Genomic DNA, 19,393 nt, shown 5'->3' with positions numbered 1-19,393 from the left:
CATCCCAGGCAGTCCCAGAGTCCAGCCAAGAGTGGGGCTCCCGAGTCGGCTCCCCTTCAGGCTCCCTTCTGGTAAAGCCACTGGGCTGAGTTAGGAACGAGGGAAGGTCAGAAACACACCACAGGTGCAGCCAGGACAAGGCTCGCGTGGCGCCGAGGTCCCTGGGGTGGCGGACGCCATTTCGGCAAGTCCCTTGTCTCCGCAGAAAAGAAGGTGCTGGCAGGTCGGATAGAAACTTGTGCTTTAATATATCTCTGTGTGTGTTTGAGTGTGTGAGTGTGTGCGTGTGTGAGTGTGTGCGTGTGTCAAACGACCGTCTCCAGGGCCTCAGCGCCGGGCCTCTGTCCTTGTTCTCTGCTCGTCCTCGCAGCCAATGCAGGCCCCCTCCCCGGCGGGCCGGCCCTGCCCCTGGGCACCCCGGCTGGCGGGGGTCAGTCTTTGGTACGATGCGGACACTTTGGTGTGCCGGGGGCGGGGTTGGGGGGGCCACGCAGCTCTCATCATCTCTGCAATGCCAAGAGGAAGACGGCCACGGGCCCCCAGAGCTGTGGGTGGGGCTGGCGGGGGGCTCCACTGCCCGGCATCACCACCACTGCGACAGGAGAGACAAGGGACACAGGCCAGGGCTCCGGTCAGCTCAGCAGGGCCAGGGACGAGCAAGGTGCCCCCTCTCTCTGGGGGACCTAAAGGGGGACGCTGCCCTTACTGCACACAGACACACTCGGAAGCACAGGTGTGAGGTTGGGTGGTGTGGGAGTTAACTGAGCCTGCCAGGGTCTGCAGATCACTCACACACGGAGCAGTTCACCTGACCTCCGTGGGCCTCAGTTTCCTTGTCTATAAAATGAGTCTAACAGTCAGTGCCGCCCCAGGGAGCTGTTGTCCTCACGACATGAGATCGTGCATGTGCAGTTTTGCACCCTGTCTGGTTCATGGTAATCACTCAGTGAATTCCAGCTGGTACGACTGCAAACACCTGGCCCTGGGGAGTGCGGCACACGTTCACATCTGGACATCCCCCCCCCCCCCCCCCCCCCCCCCCCCCCGCCAGACATACCCAGACTTAGGCAGGGGAGGCATTTTGGTACTGTGATAACTCAGTAAGCTCATGGGAGGTCACAGTTTAGTCTTCTCATTGCCCTACAAATGCCCCATAACCTGAGCCAGGGTGGGGCCCATGGTGGGGCCCACACACCCCAGCACCTGTTCACGTAGTCACTGACACATGCATCCCATCACCCTGTCACTCTGAACCCCCAGACACAGACTCCTTCCCCTGACACAGACATTACCCAGTCACTCTGAACCCCCTGACACAGACAGGCGCCTACCCACACAGCCCCCCCAGATTCCTCTCCTCCCTCCCTCCCTCCCCCCCATCTTGCACCTTTATTGGGATCCATCTGCTTCCGGGGACACTCTCCCTTCTTCAGTGTGACGTCATCTATGGCAATATCCCCCAGGTAGCCAGAGCCTCGAACCCCCTCAAAAATAATCTGGGGTGGGGTCAGAGAACAGGGATTAGGGGGTTCTGCTGGAGAGAGGCCCCAACCCCTTCCACTCAGTCCACTTGGAAGCCCCCATACCCCCACCTGAGTTTCTCCCCAGCTCCCAGGAGGGAGCCCTGAGTCTTCCAAAGTGCTCCCTGGCCAGAGCGCCGCCTGAGGGCTGGGAGAGCCTGTGAGGAGCCCCTGCACCCACTGGACTCACCTGGAAGGGCCCGCTGGGGTTGATGGGCACATGTGCCTGCTGCCACACGTTGCCCTTATTGCCACTGAGGGACCAGGCGTGTGTGTCCAGGGGCCCTTTGTTCCGGGACCGCACCAGGAGGTTGAGGGAGCCTGTGGTGGGGATGAAGAGAGCGGGGCAGTGAGGGTGTGGACAAGGGCGCCCTTACCCTCCACATCCCCCAGACTCTGCTCCCCCGCCACTGCCCACAGCACCAGCCCAGACTGGTTCACAGTCCCGTTATCTGGGGGCAGGGGTGTGCTCGACAGGGACAGAGAGGACAGCAGCGGGGCTTCAATTCATCAGGACGCCTTGCAAATTTTCTTTCATTCCTTCCTTTCCTTTCTAATGAGCTAATTCCCCCCAACGTGCGCGCACATGCACACACACACACACACACACACCATCCTTCTTCCTCCAAACAGCCGAGTTGTCCCAGGGAGTGGGGCCTATGACTGAGCCCAGAGCACGGTTCCCAAAGCACACAGCGCATACCCCTGGCCTGGGATGGTTTTTCTGCAGGCAGCGGAATGGACTTTAAAAATGTTGATACGTCAATGTACGTTTTGAGAAATGAATAAAGCGAGTCCTTCAAACTCACGATTTCTCTAATACTGACACTTGCAACAAAGCTAAGAAAAAGAGAGGGAGCTGCTTTAAAGAGCCATGTTGGTATTTGCGCTACGTAGCCACGGTAAGAACAGTGGATGTGAACCTCTGAGGGCATTTGCCTGTGGGCGCTGAGCTTACGTGCCCACGGCCACAGGGGCCTGGAATTCTGGAGGTGCTGGGGGCCCTGGAAAAGAGGGGATCGTGGCTTGGCAAAGAGTACCCAGGCAATATCGTGCCTCTTCCTGGCTCTTCAAGCCCACCTCGAGCCCCCAGTGATGTGAAGGACCTGGCTCAGAGGGAAGGGAAATCAATCTTAGCGCCCGGTGGCTGGCATTTCCATGGCACTACCCAGAGACAAAGCCACACCATCTGTGACACCAGATAGACAGACCCCCGGTGGGAGGGAGGCACCAAATGTTACCTGCCTGAGATGAAAGGAGTTGGCCAGAAAGACACGAGGTCTGGGGACAGCTGGTGCCCAGAGCTGCCAGGTGGGCTAGGAGGGGAGGGAAGAGGAGGAAACAGGACCACAAGAAACACCCCCTTCACCAGCAGCAGAGTTAGGCCTGGGTGGGCACCCTCGCCAGCAGATGGGCTCATCAGAGGGCCGCAGCCAGCTCCCAGGGCACTGGGAGGTGCCACACAGGCTTGAACGGGCCCAAGCCTCAGTACCTTTCAGGCTCCTCACCAGCCCCGAAGAGACCCTTCTCTCTTCCCCCTCTTGGAGCTCTCCTCCCCACCCCCCGTTCCTATCCTCCTCAATTCCCACATCCTTTCTGCCTCCTCCACTACCCTGTCCCAAGGCCACTAATGGGGGACCCCCTCCTTTTCACTGTTTAAACAAGAATTGCATTTCTGCCCCCTTCCCTGAGTCCCGCATCAGCTCTAGGATCTCCCTTGCTCGGGGGCTTCCTGACAGCCTTTCACAGGGGTCACCCAGGGCCCAAGACCTGCAAGCTCCCTTAAGGGTGGGCCTGCTCACTACTTTCTTCCCTACCTGCCTTGCCACCTGCAAAGCCAGAGTGAACTCCATGCCGGAGCCTGGACAGACGGACTCCAGCTTTCCAGCCTCTAGGCTTTTGCTCAGGCTTTTCCCATTGCTAGAGACTCTGTCCCCTACCACATTGCCCTGGACAAATCCTTCCTGTGATTCAAAGCCTCTCTGAAATGTCATCTCCCCCAAGAAGTCTTCCTAGGCTTAAGCTGGGAGTCCTCTGTGCTTCCTGTGAACCCTGAGTCCTTCCACTGTAGCCCTCCAGGCCCAGGCCGCCCTCTGCTCCGTGGTGTAATAGTGGGCTTCACATCTCCTCCTCCCCATTTGATTCTTTGAGGGAAGGTCTGCAGCAGACTGCTATTGGTTCTCCATAATTAAACGCTGAAAGAAGCCCTAACTGTTCACGATGGTCCTCACAACGGAAAAGGGACTTTCAGAGAACCTCATGGTTAGAAGTTACTTTGGAGTTCATCAACCTTAGGCCTCCCTATCATTCATCCATTCAACTAATTGAGCCCTACTATGTGCCAGGCCCTGTTCTAGACACGAGAGATACGTCAGGGAATAAGGCAAAGACCCCTGCCCTCCTGGAGCTTACCTTCTATTGGTGATAAGCATTATAAAGCTAATAATGCAAGGAAAGGAATAAAGAGGTATTGAGGTGGGGCTGTCAGGTGGGGTTCTCTCTGAGGAGACCTGCATGAGGGGAGGGGAAGAATGTTCCAGGCCAGGGAACATCATGAGCAAAGTCCTCTTTGTCAGGAAACCGCCTCAGGTATTTCAAGAAAAGCAAGGAGACCAGTGTGCTGGTGAGCTGCCTGGGAACCAAGGGGAAAGCGGCAGAAAATGAGGGCACAGAAGGAGGCAGGGGCCACATCAGATACTGGAGGCCTAGAGGAGATGGTGATGAAGGGGCCAGAGCAGGGGAGTAACGTGATGTGGGACAGGGGGCCCCTCCACAGCATCCCTGCTGGAAAGCCTTCCTGTCCAGATCTGATGCTTACAGGGTCTCCCTGGGTCATATTCAAATCTGCCTCTGGCTTCCATATGCATAAAGTGATCCTGGAAACCTGTCCCCAAATCTAGCGCAGGGATTGCCTTTGGGGAAGGGCTCTAGGTAGCAGGAGGACTGGGATGGGAGGGGGACTCTCCTTATGCGCCCTTTGTACCTTTTGACCCGTGCAAAATACGTGACCTGTCCCGTAAAGAAGGAAACAAACGAATACATAAAAAATTTTTAAAAATTGTCACTTCCTCAGCAGCACCCTCCCTAGCCCACCCCCAGCGTCGGTCCCTGTTACTAGCTGTCTTGGCCCCTGTCCTGCCGTGGACACATGTCACCACGGCCACTCGGTCTTATCTGGTAGAATCTGCGGTTTGATGTCTGTCTCTCCCACTCGACCGTAGGAGCCAGGAGGATGGGGAACTGCTTGCCCTGTTCATCGCGGCACCGGCTGCCTGGCACGGAGCAGGAGCTTGGGAAGTGATGGCTGAATGATGAGTGCCTTGATTAACATGACTTCCCAGAAGGGCAAATGCACCCCACACTTAGGAAGGAAGCAGGACTCTCACTGCTTGCAAAGCGGTAGCCTCCCAACCCTGTGTTTAGGGCGCGGCGGAGTCAGACAACTTGGGCTGCTGTGTGATCTCGGGGAAAACGCGGAACCTCTCTGATTTACCTGGTAACACCTCCCGCACCTGGTGCTTGTGAGAGATAATGAGGCTACAGATGCGGAGCTCCCAGGACATCATGGGGCGCCTGATAGGCGCTCAATACAGGCACCCTCTTAACTGTCTTCGCCCTCTCCTCAAGGCCTCCTTCGTGGCCTGCTGGAGCCGTGCTCTTTGCAGACTCAGGAAGCCATCATTTCAAACCCTGGGACAAGCCGGCTCTGGCTTCCTCCCTTGCCCCGACTCCGGCCACACCCCCTCCAAGGATCTGTGGTTCAGCCGAGGTGGGAAGCCCAGGCCTCACAGGGGCCAGGGCCCAGCCTCCCCGGGACCCCCTCTCTCCTCCCCACCCCAGCAACACTTGCGCAGACTGCCCGGTCCCCCGACTCACCGATGTGCTTCCCGTACATGTGGTAGAAAAAGGAGACGCAGTAGAACTTAGCGCTGGCGTTGTACAAGGGACTCACCAAGCGGGCTCGGTCCCCCAGCTCCCGGGGCCTCGACGTCTCGATGAACATGTAGTAGCCTGTTGGGGGGGGAGATGCGCCAACTGCTCCTCCATAGCCCGCACAGGCCGCTTCCCATCTGACTCCTGCACCGCCTTAACTTCGTCGGACCCCCGGGACCCCACCCACCCCACCTCGTCCTCCGGAGCACCGCACAGCGCAGGAGTCCGGGCAGGAGTTCCAAGCTCTGCTGCACTTCTCGTCCTCTGGATCCCCATGAAGACAGACTTGTGTCTCCCCCTCAAATGAGGGCTCCCTGAGGACAGGACTGTGTCTGCCCCCTCAGGCTGGGGCTCCCTGAGGGCAGGGCTGTGTCTCCCCCCTCAGACTGGGGCTCCCTGAGGGCAGGGCTGTGTCTCCCCCTCAGACTGGGGCTCTCGTCCTCCGGAGCACCGCACAGCGCAGGAGTCCGGGCAGGAGTTCCAAGCTCTGCTGCACTTCTCGTCCTCTGGATCCCCATGAAGACAGACTTGTGTCTCCCCCTCAAATGAGGGCTCCCTGAGGACAGGACTGTGTCTGCCCCCTCAGGCTGGGGCTCCCTGAGGGCAGGGCTGTGTCTCCCCGCACACTGGGGTTCCCTGAGGACAGAACTGTGTCTGCCTTCAGACTGGGGCTCCCTGAGGGCGGGGCTGTGTCTCCCCGCACACTGGGGTTCCCTGAGGACAGGACTGTGTCTGCCCTCAGACTGGGGCTCCCTGAAGGCAGGGCTGTGTCTCCCCGCACACTGGGGTTCCCTGAGGACAGGACTGTGTCTGCCCTCAGACTGGGGCTCCCTGAAGGCAGGGCTGTGTCTCCCCGCACACTGGGGTTCCCTGAGGACAGGACTGTGTCTGCCCTCAGACTGGGGCTCCCTGAAGGCAGGGCTGTGTCTCCCCGCACACTGGGGTTCCCTGAGGACAGAACTGTGTCTGCCTTCAGACTGGGGCTCCCTGAGGGCAGGGCTGTGTCTCCCCCTCAGACTGGGGCTCCCTGAGGGCAGGGCTGTGTCTCCCCCTCAGACTGGGGCTCTCTGAGGGCAGGGCTGTGTCTCCCCACACACTGGGGTTCCCTGAGGACAGGACTGTGTCTGCCCTCAGACTGGGGCTCCCTGAGGGCAGGGCTGTGTCTCCCCCCTCAGGCTGGGGCTCCCTGAAGGCAGGGCTGTGTCTCCCCGCACACTGGGGTTCCCTGAGGCAGGACTGTGTCTCCCCCCTCAGACTGGTTTCCTGGCGGCAGGGCTATGTCTCCCCCCTTGGACTGGGATTCCCTGGTGCTAGACCCCTCCCTGAAGCTGTCCTTGCAGCAGGCCATGTCCTCACCCTCAGGCGTGCCACTGATGTCAGTGGGGGGACCGGTGTTGGGGGAGCGCTTGGGATTCTGGGTGAGGGCATTCTGCCGCGTCCAGTCAAAGTTGTCTGTCAGGTCCTGGGTGTAGCCACAGATCTTCTCATCTTCAAAGTGGCAGGTGTTGTCTGCATTGGGCCAAGAGTGGGGAGGAGACAAAGAGTCAGGCTCCTCAGGCCGCCTGGTCACGCTTCGCCCTCCCTGGCCACCCCGAGGCCCGTGCCGTGCATCCACGCCGTGGGCCTAGGATCTCAAGGCTTGAGAAAGCAGGCAACAGGACCCCTGATACATCTGTTCCCAGAACGGGACTTTCTAACCTTTATATAGCACAGACCCTCTGACATCTAGCGGAGTCTAAGGGCTCCGTCTCAGAACAGTAACTTTAGATGCATCAAATGAAAGATAGGGTCACAGAGGAAATCAATTATACTGAGATACAGCTGTCAAAATATTTAAAAATCACATTCGTGATATACTAATAAGTGGGTTTCTTTATTATCTAATTAAATAGCAAGATCTAGCGTTAGCTCCAGTAACTGCTGTGGCTTCGAAGTCCTGATGAGTATCAGTGATACTCAGGAATGGCCGCACGTGCAAACCTCGGCTTTGTCCTGATGACAGAGTCACAGGTAGGGGTTATACCACTGTGCTCTGTTGCCTACAGTCATCACTGGAGATGTTAAACTTCTGCTAGAAGTTAGGGGAAGATAAAGAAGTAACTGTATGCCCTTCCATGTTTCAGATTCATGGACCCCCTGAATCCTATACGGAGATCCTTTGGTGGGGGAGGGGAGGTTTTCCTGGATCTCAGATTAAGGACCCCTGCCACAGAGAACAGGAGATGTGGATTCGTCTGGTCTCTCCATTTTTCTTTTAGAGACAGTGATTCTAGGGACAGGATCAGTGCTGATTGAGGAGGAGAGGCCCTGAGTTACAGATGTCCCCCACCTCTGCCCCCCACCTTTAAGCCCTAGAATAAATCCTGGATACACATGTCTCCAAGCCCAGCCCTGTTTCCTTTGGCTTCCCCTTCCAGCTGCTGGCCTCCATCCCCATTTTCTCTCTGGGTATCTCTCGGGGTCCTCTCCTCCCACCAAGGGAGTCTTTGTGTCCCCAAAGGGAAGGGGAGGTGGGAGGGAGGTGTCTCACCTGACAGGTTGGGAGAGTTGATGGCTGAGAAAGCAAGCAGGAAAACCAAGTCAGAACTGAGGTGTGGGACCGGACAGAGGGTGCCCAGGCTTGGGACCAGGGGACAGGGTTCCCGAAACCAGGACCGGGGGCCAGAGGGGCCTAGCCTGCAGTGACAAAGCTGGACACTGCACAGTGGGGAGCCCCAAGCTCTGGAACCATGTGGGGAGGTTGGAGGGGGGGTCTCCCGCGGAGAAGATTCTCCACGCGCCGCACGGGGATGGCCTTCACCACGGCGTTGTGCTGATTCAGCTGTAGACACAGGGGTTCCCAGATGCCCAGCAGGCCACACCCTCCTCCAGAGCACCGGCCCAGGCCCTGGTGTGACTTGGAGGGTGGGGTGGGGTGGGGGGCAGTGTCAGGGAGCAGAAAGAATAAAGGACTAGGAAGCCAGACCCTCAGTTTCATCTGTGAGAGCGGGCAATCACTCCTACCACGCCTCCCTCCTAGGGCTGTCTTAATAGTATGCGGTCGCAACACGTATTGAACAAAAGTATGTGCTGGGCGCTGTTCAAAGTGATTTGCCATTATTAACTCACGTAATCCTCAAATACCAATCCTCTGAGGTGGAAGATTATAATGACTGCCATTCGACAGATAAAGAAACTGAGGCCAAACAGATGTCGTTTGCCCTAGCTCACACACAGAGCTGGATTCTAGCCTAGGCGGTCTGCCCCAGAGCCACACTTTTACCCTCCAGACCTCCTGCCCCTTGGGCAGACCCACATGGAATTAGACTGGACACAAGAACAGCATAGCGCTGGCCTTGCATTCTAGAGACCCTGTGGATGAGACTGCCCCCCCCCCACCTTAAGCTCCTGACTCACAAGTAAATTTTGTGAACAGAGCTGGCTCTGTCCCTTTTCCCCTGTATGAATTCAGCAGACCCAGCCCAATTCTCAGAGCTGGGCTCAGAGCATGGGACCAGAGGGGGCAGGTCCCTAGAACCTCCCAGCTTCTGTTGCCGTGTCCAGAACACCCTCTCTGGCTCTGAAGAGTGGTCTGCAAGGGGGCCAAATGTGTCCAGCCCTGCCTCCAACCCCTTCCCATGGCTTGACGGACATTCCTAGGGTCAGCCTGCCCCCGGGCCCCTGTCCCCCTTGGCCCACCTGGCGGACACTGAGTCTGTAGTTGAGCAGGGGGTCGACAGCATCGGGCTCCCTCTGGGTCCACTGAAGCACATAGGAGTAGTTCTTGGACAGCTTGTGGCTGCGGGTGGGGTTGGGGGTGTCGAAGTAAAACTCCGGGCTGTAGGCTTTGGCTGAGAGGGTGGGGAGGGGGGCGTGGGGCCGTGAAGGGTGGGGCATGGGGAGAGACACAGAGAGAGGAGGCACGCATGGGAGAGGGAGACAGAAGAGGATGGCAAGGAACAGAGACAAGGTAGGGGAGACAAAGAGAAAGGGAATATAGTGAAGAGAAGAATGGTGGGAGAAGAGGAGATTAGGGGAATGAGGGTAGAGTAGGAGGGAAGGTGGGAAGTGGAGAAAAGGGTGATTGGGAATTCCAAGATGTGGTATTAGTGAGAACAGAGAGGAAAGGCCAAGGAAAAGCCAGAGAAAAGAGAAATTTGGGAAGACACAGAGTAGGGACATTAGAGAAGACACAGGGAAAGAGGATGGGGGAAAAGACGCAAAGAAGGGTCAAGGATATTGAGGTGGAAGGAAGAGAAAGGAGAGGGATAGAGAGAGGCAAAAAGGTGGGGAGATAGGGGAAGTGTGGGAGAACAGGGGAGAGGGGAAGGAGGTGGGAAATGTCATAGGGGCCTCTGGCTGGCAGGGCTGGATGGGGTGGGGAAGGGCTGGGGGGTGACCTGTGGTCCTGGCCCCCTGCTTTTGAGTGAAGAGATCCAAACAAGAGCTAAAGGGGCACCCAATCAGTTGGGGCTGTTGGGAGAGCTGGGGGTACAGTAGAAGGGGACAGGCACACCTGGGGCTCTCCTCCAGGGGCGCTGCCACCAGCTCTGACAGAGAACCAGCTCTCCCCCAATGAAGAGAAAGGGGATCAGAACCCCCTTCAGCCCCTATGCATTCCCCTCAGCCCTCACCACGACCTCCACCCCTTTCTGACTCACCCATGCCCGCCTGCAGCCCCAAACAGCCCACCCAGGAATGCCTTGATGATGAGATGGGCTGAGAGGGATTTCTGGGCACCAAGGGGCCTGAATCTCTGGGGTGACAGCTCAGGTAATGTGTGCTGGCTGGCCCAGAGCCACCCACGACGTTCCAGAGAAGCTGTTGAGGGTCGTCTTCTCTCCTCTTAGCTACAGCTCAGGCCCCTCCCATTGGGTCTGCAGTCACGAAAAGAGGGAGTCCTCCATCTGCAGCCTTTGGGGCCAAGGACGAAGGAGGAGGGGCTTGAAATGTGATGGCTGGGATGGGGCGGTGCCCAGGGCTTGAGTGGGCGGGTTTAAACCGGGTGTGGGCGGGGCTGGAGCGCACCTGCTACCGAGAAAGAAGGAAACGGAGAACTGGGATTGGACGAGGCTGGAAGGGGTGGAGCCTATGATCTTTTTTGGGGCCCAGCGCGGTGTGGATGGGTGTTTAAAGGGAAGGGCCCATACCTGGTACTCCCGGGTCTAGAGGGGCGAAGCCTAAGCCCGGGAAAGTAGGGCTTTGAAAGAGGCAGGGCGGTCCGAGGCCAAAGGGAAGGAGGCTGAGCTAAAACGGGCGGTGTTTAGGGCAGGTAAAAGCGGGCCTTGAGAAGTTCCTACACCTGGAGTGGGCGTGAGCAAAGAAGCGGTGTAGCCTGTCTAGAGGGGCCCTAAAAGACATCACGGTTTGATCCGAGCGGCATGGGCGGGGTTTAGACCTGGCATGGGCGGGTCTTGGAAAGGCAGGGGCCTAAACCTAGTATAGGGGCCTGGAAAGGGGCGGGGCCCGGGTTGGTCGTGGGCGGGGCTGGAGTTAGGGCCGCGCCTGGCCCCAGGTGGGCGCGGTTGGGTGGGGCGAGACCCACGGGATGCTCACCCGAGACCTGAAAGAGGCAGGTAGCCGAGCCCACGTCGTTCGAGACGCTGCACTCGTAGCTGCCGCTGCTGTCGCGGGTGACGGCGTCGAGGCGCAGTTCGGAGTGGTCGGGGGCCTCGGCGGCGACGGGGACAGAGGGCGGCGGAGGCAGCAGCTGCCCTTTGAAGCGCCACACGGCCGAGGCGATACGCTGGGGGCTGCCCCGCAGCAGCGAGCAGCGCAGCAGCACGGGCCGGCCCAGCGCTTGGCGCACATCCTGGGAGCTGGGCTCCACCTCCGGCGGGACTGGGGGCGGGGGCGGCGGTCAGCGGGGCCGGGTGGGGTTTGAGGAGCGGCCCCATCGGAGGCGACGCACTCGACCCTGCGCCCGCACCGCCCAGCCTGGAGGGATCTCAGAGCGGATACACATTCGTAACATACACAATAGGCGCGCTCATACCTCCCTGACCTGCGGCTACCCACCCACTCCCGGCCAATTCCTGCAGCCTTGCTTCCCAGACTGGGCTCTAGTCTTGCCTCGAATGGTCCCCTCACACTCCTCTCCCCGCCCCCTCCCCCACGTAGTGAAAAGCAGCATAACGTTGGGGTTTAGAGCAAGATTCCCAGGGCTAGATGCCTTAGGTTCAAATCCCAGCCCTGCCTCAAACTAGCTGGTAAGACCTTAGGCAAGTTAACTTATCCTGTGACTCGGTTTCTCTATTTGTAAAAATAAGGAAATGACAGCGTCTATTTACAGGGCTGGGAAGGGTTAAATGAGTTCATGCATTAAAATGCTCTTAAAACAGTGCTTAGCACGAGGTGAATGGGGTGAGTTAACTCTCATCGTTATACTATCAGACACAATGTGCTCCCTTGAAGGTCTTTCAAATTCCCATTTCTACCTGCCAAAATCAGTTATTTCTTTGCTCACTGGGTCCCTGGGAATGAAGATGGGGGAGGGGGCACTTGAAAGTGGAAATGTGACAAGGGCCACAGACCTCCCTCCTTAGAACACAGGGGTGGCAAGGTCTTAGGGATATCCGCAGTAGGTGGAGGGGGTTGGTTGGACTGGAGTGTATGAAGGGGTGAAGAACCGGGAGGGACAGCTCAGAAGGTAGTCCAGGTGGGGCGATGAGACTCACACTGCACGTTCAGCTGCACCTGGGCCTCGCGGGGGCGCACGTTGAAGCCATTATACCGAGCCGTCTGGCAGCGGTAGGTCCCACTCATGTCGCGGCTCACGTGCTCCAGCCGCAGCTTCCCGTCCGGGGTCTCCTCCAGAGGCAGCCCCGAGGGCAGCAGCGCAGCCTCCTTGTCCACGCGGGACCAGAGCACCGGTGGCCGCGGCTTGCCTCGAACCTCACACTGCAGCTCCGCGGGCGAGCCCTCCCGCACTGTGACCACGGCCCTGCCCTTGGGCACGCTGATGGTGGGAGGCACTGTGGTGGGGAGGCGGGCAGCAGCAGGGTTAGAGCTCCCGCTGGCCTCGCTTTGGGGCTTCTGCTCTCCTCCCCCTAGGTTTGAGCCTCCCTTCCCCATCCCAGATGTCGCGAAGATCCTTCAGTATCTCCAAAACACAACTGGACACCCCCCCCCAACCAATTCTCTCCACCTCAGGGTCTCCCAACTCAGAAAGAGATCTGAAGTCAAACTCGCCCATTCTTCTTTCCCTTTAGCCCAACAAAAGGGGGTTCCACCTTTTAAACAGTTCTACCAAACGACCTCTTCCCTCAACCCCCTCTCTCCTGCCCACTGGCCCTGATCTAGTTATAGCTTCCATCTTGTCTTCTGGAGTGTTATCACAGATCGCTAGTCTGCCCCCCAACGTCCTTACCCTTGCTTCCAAAGTCACAGGATATCTGCGCGCAGGGCACGCAGCCAGAATAACCGTTACCTCTCCCGGCCTGTCTTATGGCTAGCTGTGGCCATGTGACTACATTCTGGCCAATGGGATTTAACAGAAAATAAGGGTCTTTAAAAGGAGAGGCTGTGCCCCTCTTCTCTTCCTCCTTCCTGCGGTCTGGAGTGACTGCAGCTGGAACTGCCCTGTGGACAAGGTGGCCCACACTAGGGATAACAGAATAGCAAGACAAGATGGAGTCCGGGGCCCTGAGGACTTGGTGGAGCCGGGCCATTATTCCAGCCTGGACTGCTCACTTTATGAGAAAGAGAAATATGCATCTAGCTCGTTTAAGCCACTAGTAGTATTTCGGGATTTCTGTTACACACAGCCAAACCTAATTCAACCCAACACATTGCCCAACTGGAGGGCCTTTTAAAGACTTCCACGGGTCCCATCCCACATCCCATCAAACAAATTAAAATGTCCTACATTACATATAAATTGCAAATAACTCTACACGGCGAGCTGAGGTCCAGTAATCTAGTTCGGATCATTCATACTCTTTGGCTTTAATTTTACAGTTTTCTCTTTGTATTTTGGAGCCAATTAATTTGTTTTTCCAGGTCTAAATTATTTCCACAGGCCCTTAAAAAGCTTCGATGCTCTAGGCATCAGGCTAATGAGCCAAATGGAGGAAATGGCCCTGTGCCCTGTTGATTTCCCTGTTTCTAAAACATCCCAGCGCCCAACCCTTCTGTGCCCCCACAGGCTAAAGGGCTGTCTCCTTCCTTGAGGCTGCACTGCCCCCCGGGTTAAAGCTCCAGATCCTTGGCTCTGCAAACAAGCCCCTGTGCTCCAGCCTCTGCCACTCCCCAGCCTCAGTTTCCCTCTCCCATCCTGTGTCCCAGCTGTGGGATCCACTTGTAAGGGACACACTCCCTGGATGTGAAGTCTTTTGCCTGTGAAGTCAGGATGGAAGGCGCCGCCGAGGCCGTCTGCTTCAGTATCTCACAGAGGAGAAACTGAGGCCCAGAGAGTTAAAGAGGCTTAGCCAAAGTCAGCCAGCAAATCAGCACAAGGGGCTAAGGACTGGAGATGAGAGTCTCTCCAAAATCATCCCCCCCAATCCTGACATTCATAAAATGTAAACCCTTCAGGGGTGGCTCTAAAGTCAGACTGCCTGGGTTCAAATCCCAGCTATACCACTTGTTTGTTGACTTAAGTGAGTTTCTTAAACTTTCTGAGCCTGTTTCTTCATCTCTAGAAACTGATGATAAACTACCCCATAAGGTAAACCGTGAAGGTCAATGAGATAAATATGAAATCATCAGAACACAGAGTAAACATTCAATAAATGTTAGTCATTACTTCATTATTGTTATTTATTATTATTGGAATAAAGGCCCAAATCCCTGCATAACCTGGCCCCGCTGCCCGGTCCGCTCTCCCATCTCATACCACTCTCCCAGCTGCGCTGTCCTCCCTTCAGGGCTCCAAATGGCCCACGTACGTACCTGCTCCGGGGCCTTCGCACTCACGGATTCTTTGGCCTCCCTTTCTCTTCCACCCTCCCTTGCTCTCTTTTGCCTAGCAAAATCCCACTCCTCCCTCAGATCTCTGATCAAACATTCTATCTTAGGAAACTCCCAGCTCTCGCGTATCACAGTTTGCAGTGATATGTTTATTTGTGAGACTATCTGAAAAATGTTTGCCTTCCTGCTTCCTTCAATGCCAGCAGGGCTTCTTTTGCCCACCACTCTACCCCAGAGCCTAGCACAGTGCCTGGCATACAACAGGTGCTTAATAAATGGGTGCAGCACACAGAGGAAACACAAATCGTGTTCCCCTCACTCTGGTCTCCTTTCCCCCAAGCCACTGTGCCCACCTCCCCTCCGTGGGCCTCTCCAGCTCCCTCACACACATACCCATGCCGCTTCTGCTGCCCACCTGTCTCAGAGGAGATGTTGACCTCGACGCTCAGGTCAGGCACGGGTGCCCCTGGGAAGGAAGCCACACACAGGTAGGTACCATAGTCGCTGAAGTGCAGGTCAATGAGCTCTAGGCTGCTCGTGACAGCGGGCAGCTCGGGGTCGTTCCGGGTCACCAGCAGCCTCTTGGACATGCGTGCCGGCTTGCCGTTCTTGAACCACTGGTAGGTCACCTTCTCCTGGGGCACCGCATCCACGTGGCATGACAGCTTCAGGTCCTGGCCCAGCTGTATGTTCTCACTCTCTTTGATCACATCTGGGGTGATCTGGAACGTAGCATTCTTCATGGCTGTGGGAGGATGGGGAGGGAGAGGTGGCTGGGGCTGGCCCAAAGCCAAGGGTCTATGTCCCACCGCCATCCAGACCCGGCTTCTCTCCTTGAACTGGACTTCCCAGAGATTGGGGGCTATAACCACCACCATCACCCCACCCCCCAAGAGAAACCATCACTTTGCTCGGAAATTGTTCTGCTTGCTCAGATGCATTTTTAAAAGTTCAAAAAAGCTGGCTGTAGAAAAGTGGGTTTAGTAATTGTTATGGCCGCTGTTGACTAAACGCCCACTATGTGAGAGGCACCATTCCAGGCACTTGACATGGGTTTACTCATCTCACGCATCCCACAATCTTGGAGGCACTTTGCTGTCCCCCTGTGACAAAGGAGAGAACTGAGGCTCGGACGGTTTAAGCAACTTGCCCGAAGAAGTAGCCAACCTGGAATTCAGACTCAGACTGCACTCATAACGGCTGCGCTGCTTTATTTTTATTCTGGTTTTAAACCTTGGATATGCAAAGTATGAATTTTGGAAAGAGGCACCAGAATGTAATAGTGCTTCTATCTAGAGAGCAGGGCTGGGAGAAATTTTAATTTGCACATTTTATCCTTTTGTACTGTTTGCTTCTTTGCAACAAGTTTGTGCAATTTTTATAATAAATGCCTAATACAATCATTTTACATGAAATTACATAAAACACAGAGTTTAGAAAAAAAGGGTCTAGCCCCTTGGAAAAATCTGAATATTGTCTGACGTAGCCAAGAGTTAGACAGAATTCTTCTTCTTTTTAAGTAGGCTCCACACCCAGCGTGGAGCCCAAAGCAGGGCTTGAACTCATGACCCTGAGACCAAGACCTGAGCTGAGATCAAGAGTTGGACGCTTCACCAGCTGAGCCACCCAGGTGCCCCAAGACAGAATTCTCAATAGTGGGTGCTAATTGGACAGGTCCCTGGTACGACGGCCATGAACTGGGACTGGGCTGGGCAGGCTGTACGTCACCCTAAGAGTGAGTAAGTATTTGATGTAAACTGCAATCTCAGGAGCCCAGGTTTTAAAGGCCGAATGGAATTAGGTGGAAAAGAATAATCTGACAGGAAAAGTGCCATCAAAGGAAATAGTCATCATCAGCAACAATCTGGCTACTGCCTTTCTTGCTCTGATTAAGTAAAAAGTCACCGAGAGCTAGCTTCTTTTTGTGAGAAGACTCAGAGAGGGAATGGTTGGTGAGGGAAGAACAAAAAGGAAGAACCATTTCATCAGAAGACTCTCCACTGGATTTGACAGAAGCTCTTCTTTATTTCCAAGGGGTAAAGAGCTGCAAACAAGCCTGGATCTCTCAATTTTTCAAATAAATAAACAACAAACAAACAACAACCTAAAGTTACTTCTAAGTCAGAAGAACTTAAAGTTTTCTCTTTAGGGGCGCCTGGCTGCCTCAGTCAGAAGAGCGTGTGACGCTTCATCTCAGGGTCGTGAGTTCGAGCCCCATGTTGGGTGTAGAGATTACTTAAATACATAAAACTTAAAAAAAAAATAAAACTTTCTTCTTCAAGCACAGTAGCAAAATCAAGATCATACTGAGAAGCTAATGAGGTTGAGGTTGAGTAAGGAGGGTGTTTATGCTTCTTTAATTGTGCCCCAAGTTTCGTATCATTTCTACATTTAGTAATTACCTTCAGACTCACTGACATGCTTTGCTAATAAAGATTTGCATATGAGGTATGTGCAAATGTAGTTATTGTAATTTTAATTCTGTGAAAAATGTAGAAACCATTGTATGGGAAGAGAATCAGGATATTTCTCTTGAAGACTGAAATATCCACATTTAGCTTTTGGCAGCCTCAGTTTCCCAATCTAAGAAAAACGTAGGTCATCATTGCGCCTGGGTGGCTCTATCGGTTAAGTGTCTGCCTTCGGCTCAGGTCATGATCCCAGGGTCCTGGCATTGAGTCCTGCATCGGGCTCCCTGCTCAGTAGGGTAGTCTGCTTCTCCTTCTGCCTCTGCCTCTCTCTCTCTCTGTCTCTTATGAATAAATAAATGAAATCTTTTTAAATAAATGTAGGTAATCAACGCCAGCCCTTCCCACTTCTTCCATTGTTGAGATGACTTTTGGAAATGTAGATTGTAAAGAAAACTTCATACAAATTGTGGTCCTGCCGCCTGCAGACAGACATCAGAATTGCAGGGAAATCAAAGTGCCTGGCATATACCCCCCCAGCAAATCTCATCTATCAAAAGAAAGCAGACAGGCCCCTTTCCCAGTTCCCCAGTACTTGCTGGAGGGCAGGGCCCCCGCCCGCCTCCCGAGTCCCCTCCCACCCCTCCCGCCCCTGTGGACCCACGTACATCGCACTAGCAGGTTGACCGTCTTCTTGGCAGGGTTGCCCACATTGTTGGTGGCTGTGCAGTTGTAGTAGCCAGAGTCCCGGGCCTGCACTGAAGGGATGCTGAGGGTGCCACCCTGGGCCAGAGCACCCAGGGGCAGCGGGCCCGGCCCGTGGGACCACTGCAGCTGGGGTAAGGGATCACCGCCTGTCAGCAGACACTGTACGGTCACATTCTCCCCCGGGTTTACCACCAGAGTTTCATTCACAGACAGCTTCAGGGCTGGTGGTGCTATGAGGACAAGGAGGTGGGGTCTTAGGGGACCGTGAGCAGCGCTGGGGGAGCTGAGCGGGGAGAAGAAGCCATGGGCTTGGGGAAGGCCTGGAGGGAGAAGAGAGGGGAGAAGGCGGGGAGCAGGCAGAGGGCAGGAGGGGACGCGCCCATGGCAAGGGGCCTGGAGTCCTGTGTGGGGTGGGGCACCATCTCCTGGCTGGGGAGTCCGCCCCGTCGGGCAAGGGGGATGGGCAGGTAAGTCCTGTACCCGTGGTGTTGGTGAGCCGGAAGGTGACGGCCTTGTCCGGGACGCCGCACACATTGCGTACGGACACCTGGCAGGTGTAGCTCGCGTAGTCCTGGGGCCGCAGGTTCTTCAGCTTCAAGACCTTGGTCTCCCCCTAGGTAGCAGCGGACCACCGGGGTGAGGGCCCTGCTCGGGCCCCCAGGGACCCCACGCACATTCACCCAGCACCAGAGGTGGAAGCTAGCTCCTACTTTCATTCCTATCTTTCCGACCTCCACACCGTTTATCCTCAGGGAGCTGGAGCCTCGGGTGGACACTGCAGTCTCCAAACCTCGAGCTTCTCCGCTTCTGGTGCTGTCCTGGGCCACACCGGCCACCACCAGGCCTCAGTTTTCCCACTCTGGGAAATGCAGGGTGAGGAAGGATTCCTGCTCTGTCTTACAACCTATACAAACATGGTGCTGGCCCACAGGCCACGTCCACGTGTGCAGCTTTTCCAGCCACCTGGGATAGCCACCTCTGGAAGACTCCCCTAGCAGGACAGCCTCATCACCACCTCCCAGGACTGCAGGGGTCCCGTGGGAAGTGCAGTCACCTCTCTGCCCCCAACTGCTGCTGCGCCTGCGGGAGAGTTCCGGCTACTCTGCCAGCCAGCAGCATGCAGGGATCACGTGCCCGCCCCCAGGGGTGCCTTTCTTAATTAGCAATGTCCCTGGAGGACATGTTGCCTGGGGGACTCTCCCGTCCTTCCTGATCTTTCTGTCCTGATTTGTTTGGCCCAGGCTGTCTGGAGCCCAATGAGAATGCATGCTTCTGACGTCAGAACAGAATTACTGGAGTCAGGGCAGTCCCTGGAACTGCGGCTCATGAGGCCCCGGTCCCCCCGTGCCCCTCCCTTGTTGGGTGCAGAAGGAAGAGCGTGGGGCGAGCTGTGAGGAGAGCAGGCCGGCTGCCGTCCATCCTGACCTGGGTGTAGAGGGGCTCATAGATGTCGACCCCATTGTCCTGGTTGTGAGACAGGGTGTCGGAGCCCCGCTTCCAGATGAAGCGGGCAGGTGGGTTGGAGTTGACAGTACAGCGCAGGAACACCGTCTTCTCCTGGTAGAAGTTGCCGCGAACATCGCTCACTGTCTGGTGCACCGTCAGCACGGGCTCGTCCAGGTCTGCCAGGGACACAGCCCCAGTGGAGTCAGGGCTGGCTGACCCCAAGGTAGGGGCTGGGTTTTTTGGCAGCCCCCAAGGAAAGCTAAGCCACCCTCAAGGGATGCTTCCAGAGAGCCAGATGCTCTCCCAGCTGGCAAGCTCCACCAACCTGTTAGAGGCAGGGGAGTGGACTTAACGGCTTCCCATCTGTCCCTCCCCCGGCCCTGCATGGGGGTGTCTGTCTTCACCCCCCCTTCACGGGATGGAGGAACAGCTGCAGACTGGAAATCAGGACACTGGTTCAAATCCCGGGTTAGCTGTTAATTTGCAGTG

At 56.1% G+C, this 19,393-nt stretch overlaps 1 protein-coding gene across 1 annotated transcript in view; it reads right to left on the bottom strand.

The window, feature by feature from the left end:
• Positions 1 to 201: 201 nt before the first annotated feature.
• Positions 202 to 19,393, bottom strand: part of MDGA1 (MAM domain containing glycosylphosphatidylinositol anchor 1) — a 53,952-nt gene continuing 34,760 nt past the window's right edge. Inside the window, exons 4-17 of the mRNA XM_040644605.1 lie at positions 18,884 to 19,080; positions 17,939 to 18,071; positions 17,419 to 17,688; positions 14,758 to 15,087; positions 12,110 to 12,406; positions 10,989 to 11,273; positions 9,132 to 9,283; positions 8,174 to 8,274; positions 7,984 to 8,072; positions 6,810 to 6,962; positions 5,397 to 5,531; positions 1,711 to 1,841; positions 1,388 to 1,496; positions 202 to 592 (exon numbers count right to left, since the gene is read on the bottom strand). Of these exons, the coding sequence (XP_040500539.1) occupies positions 501 to 592; positions 1,388 to 1,496; positions 1,711 to 1,841; positions 5,397 to 5,531; positions 6,810 to 6,962; positions 7,984 to 8,072; positions 8,174 to 8,274; positions 9,132 to 9,283; positions 10,989 to 11,273; positions 12,110 to 12,406; positions 14,758 to 15,087; positions 17,419 to 17,688; positions 17,939 to 18,071; positions 18,884 to 19,080 (2,474 nt within the window). The 3' untranslated portion in view covers positions 202 to 500. The remainder of the gene's footprint in view (positions 593 to 1,387; positions 1,497 to 1,710; positions 1,842 to 5,396; positions 5,532 to 6,809; positions 6,963 to 7,983; positions 8,073 to 8,173; positions 8,275 to 9,131; positions 9,284 to 10,988; positions 11,274 to 12,109; positions 12,407 to 14,757; positions 15,088 to 17,418; positions 17,689 to 17,938; positions 18,072 to 18,883; positions 19,081 to 19,393) is intronic.

Source organism: Ursus maritimus, unplaced genomic scaffold (assembly GCF_017311325.1).
Source record: "Ursus maritimus isolate PB19 unplaced genomic scaffold, ASM1731132v1 scaffold_30, whole genome shotgun sequence".
Lineage (NCBI taxonomy): Eukaryota > Metazoa > Chordata > Mammalia > Carnivora > Ursidae > Ursus > Ursus maritimus.
Note: the sequence above shows the minus strand (reverse complement) of the source record. Positions and strands in the feature narration are given on the sequence as shown.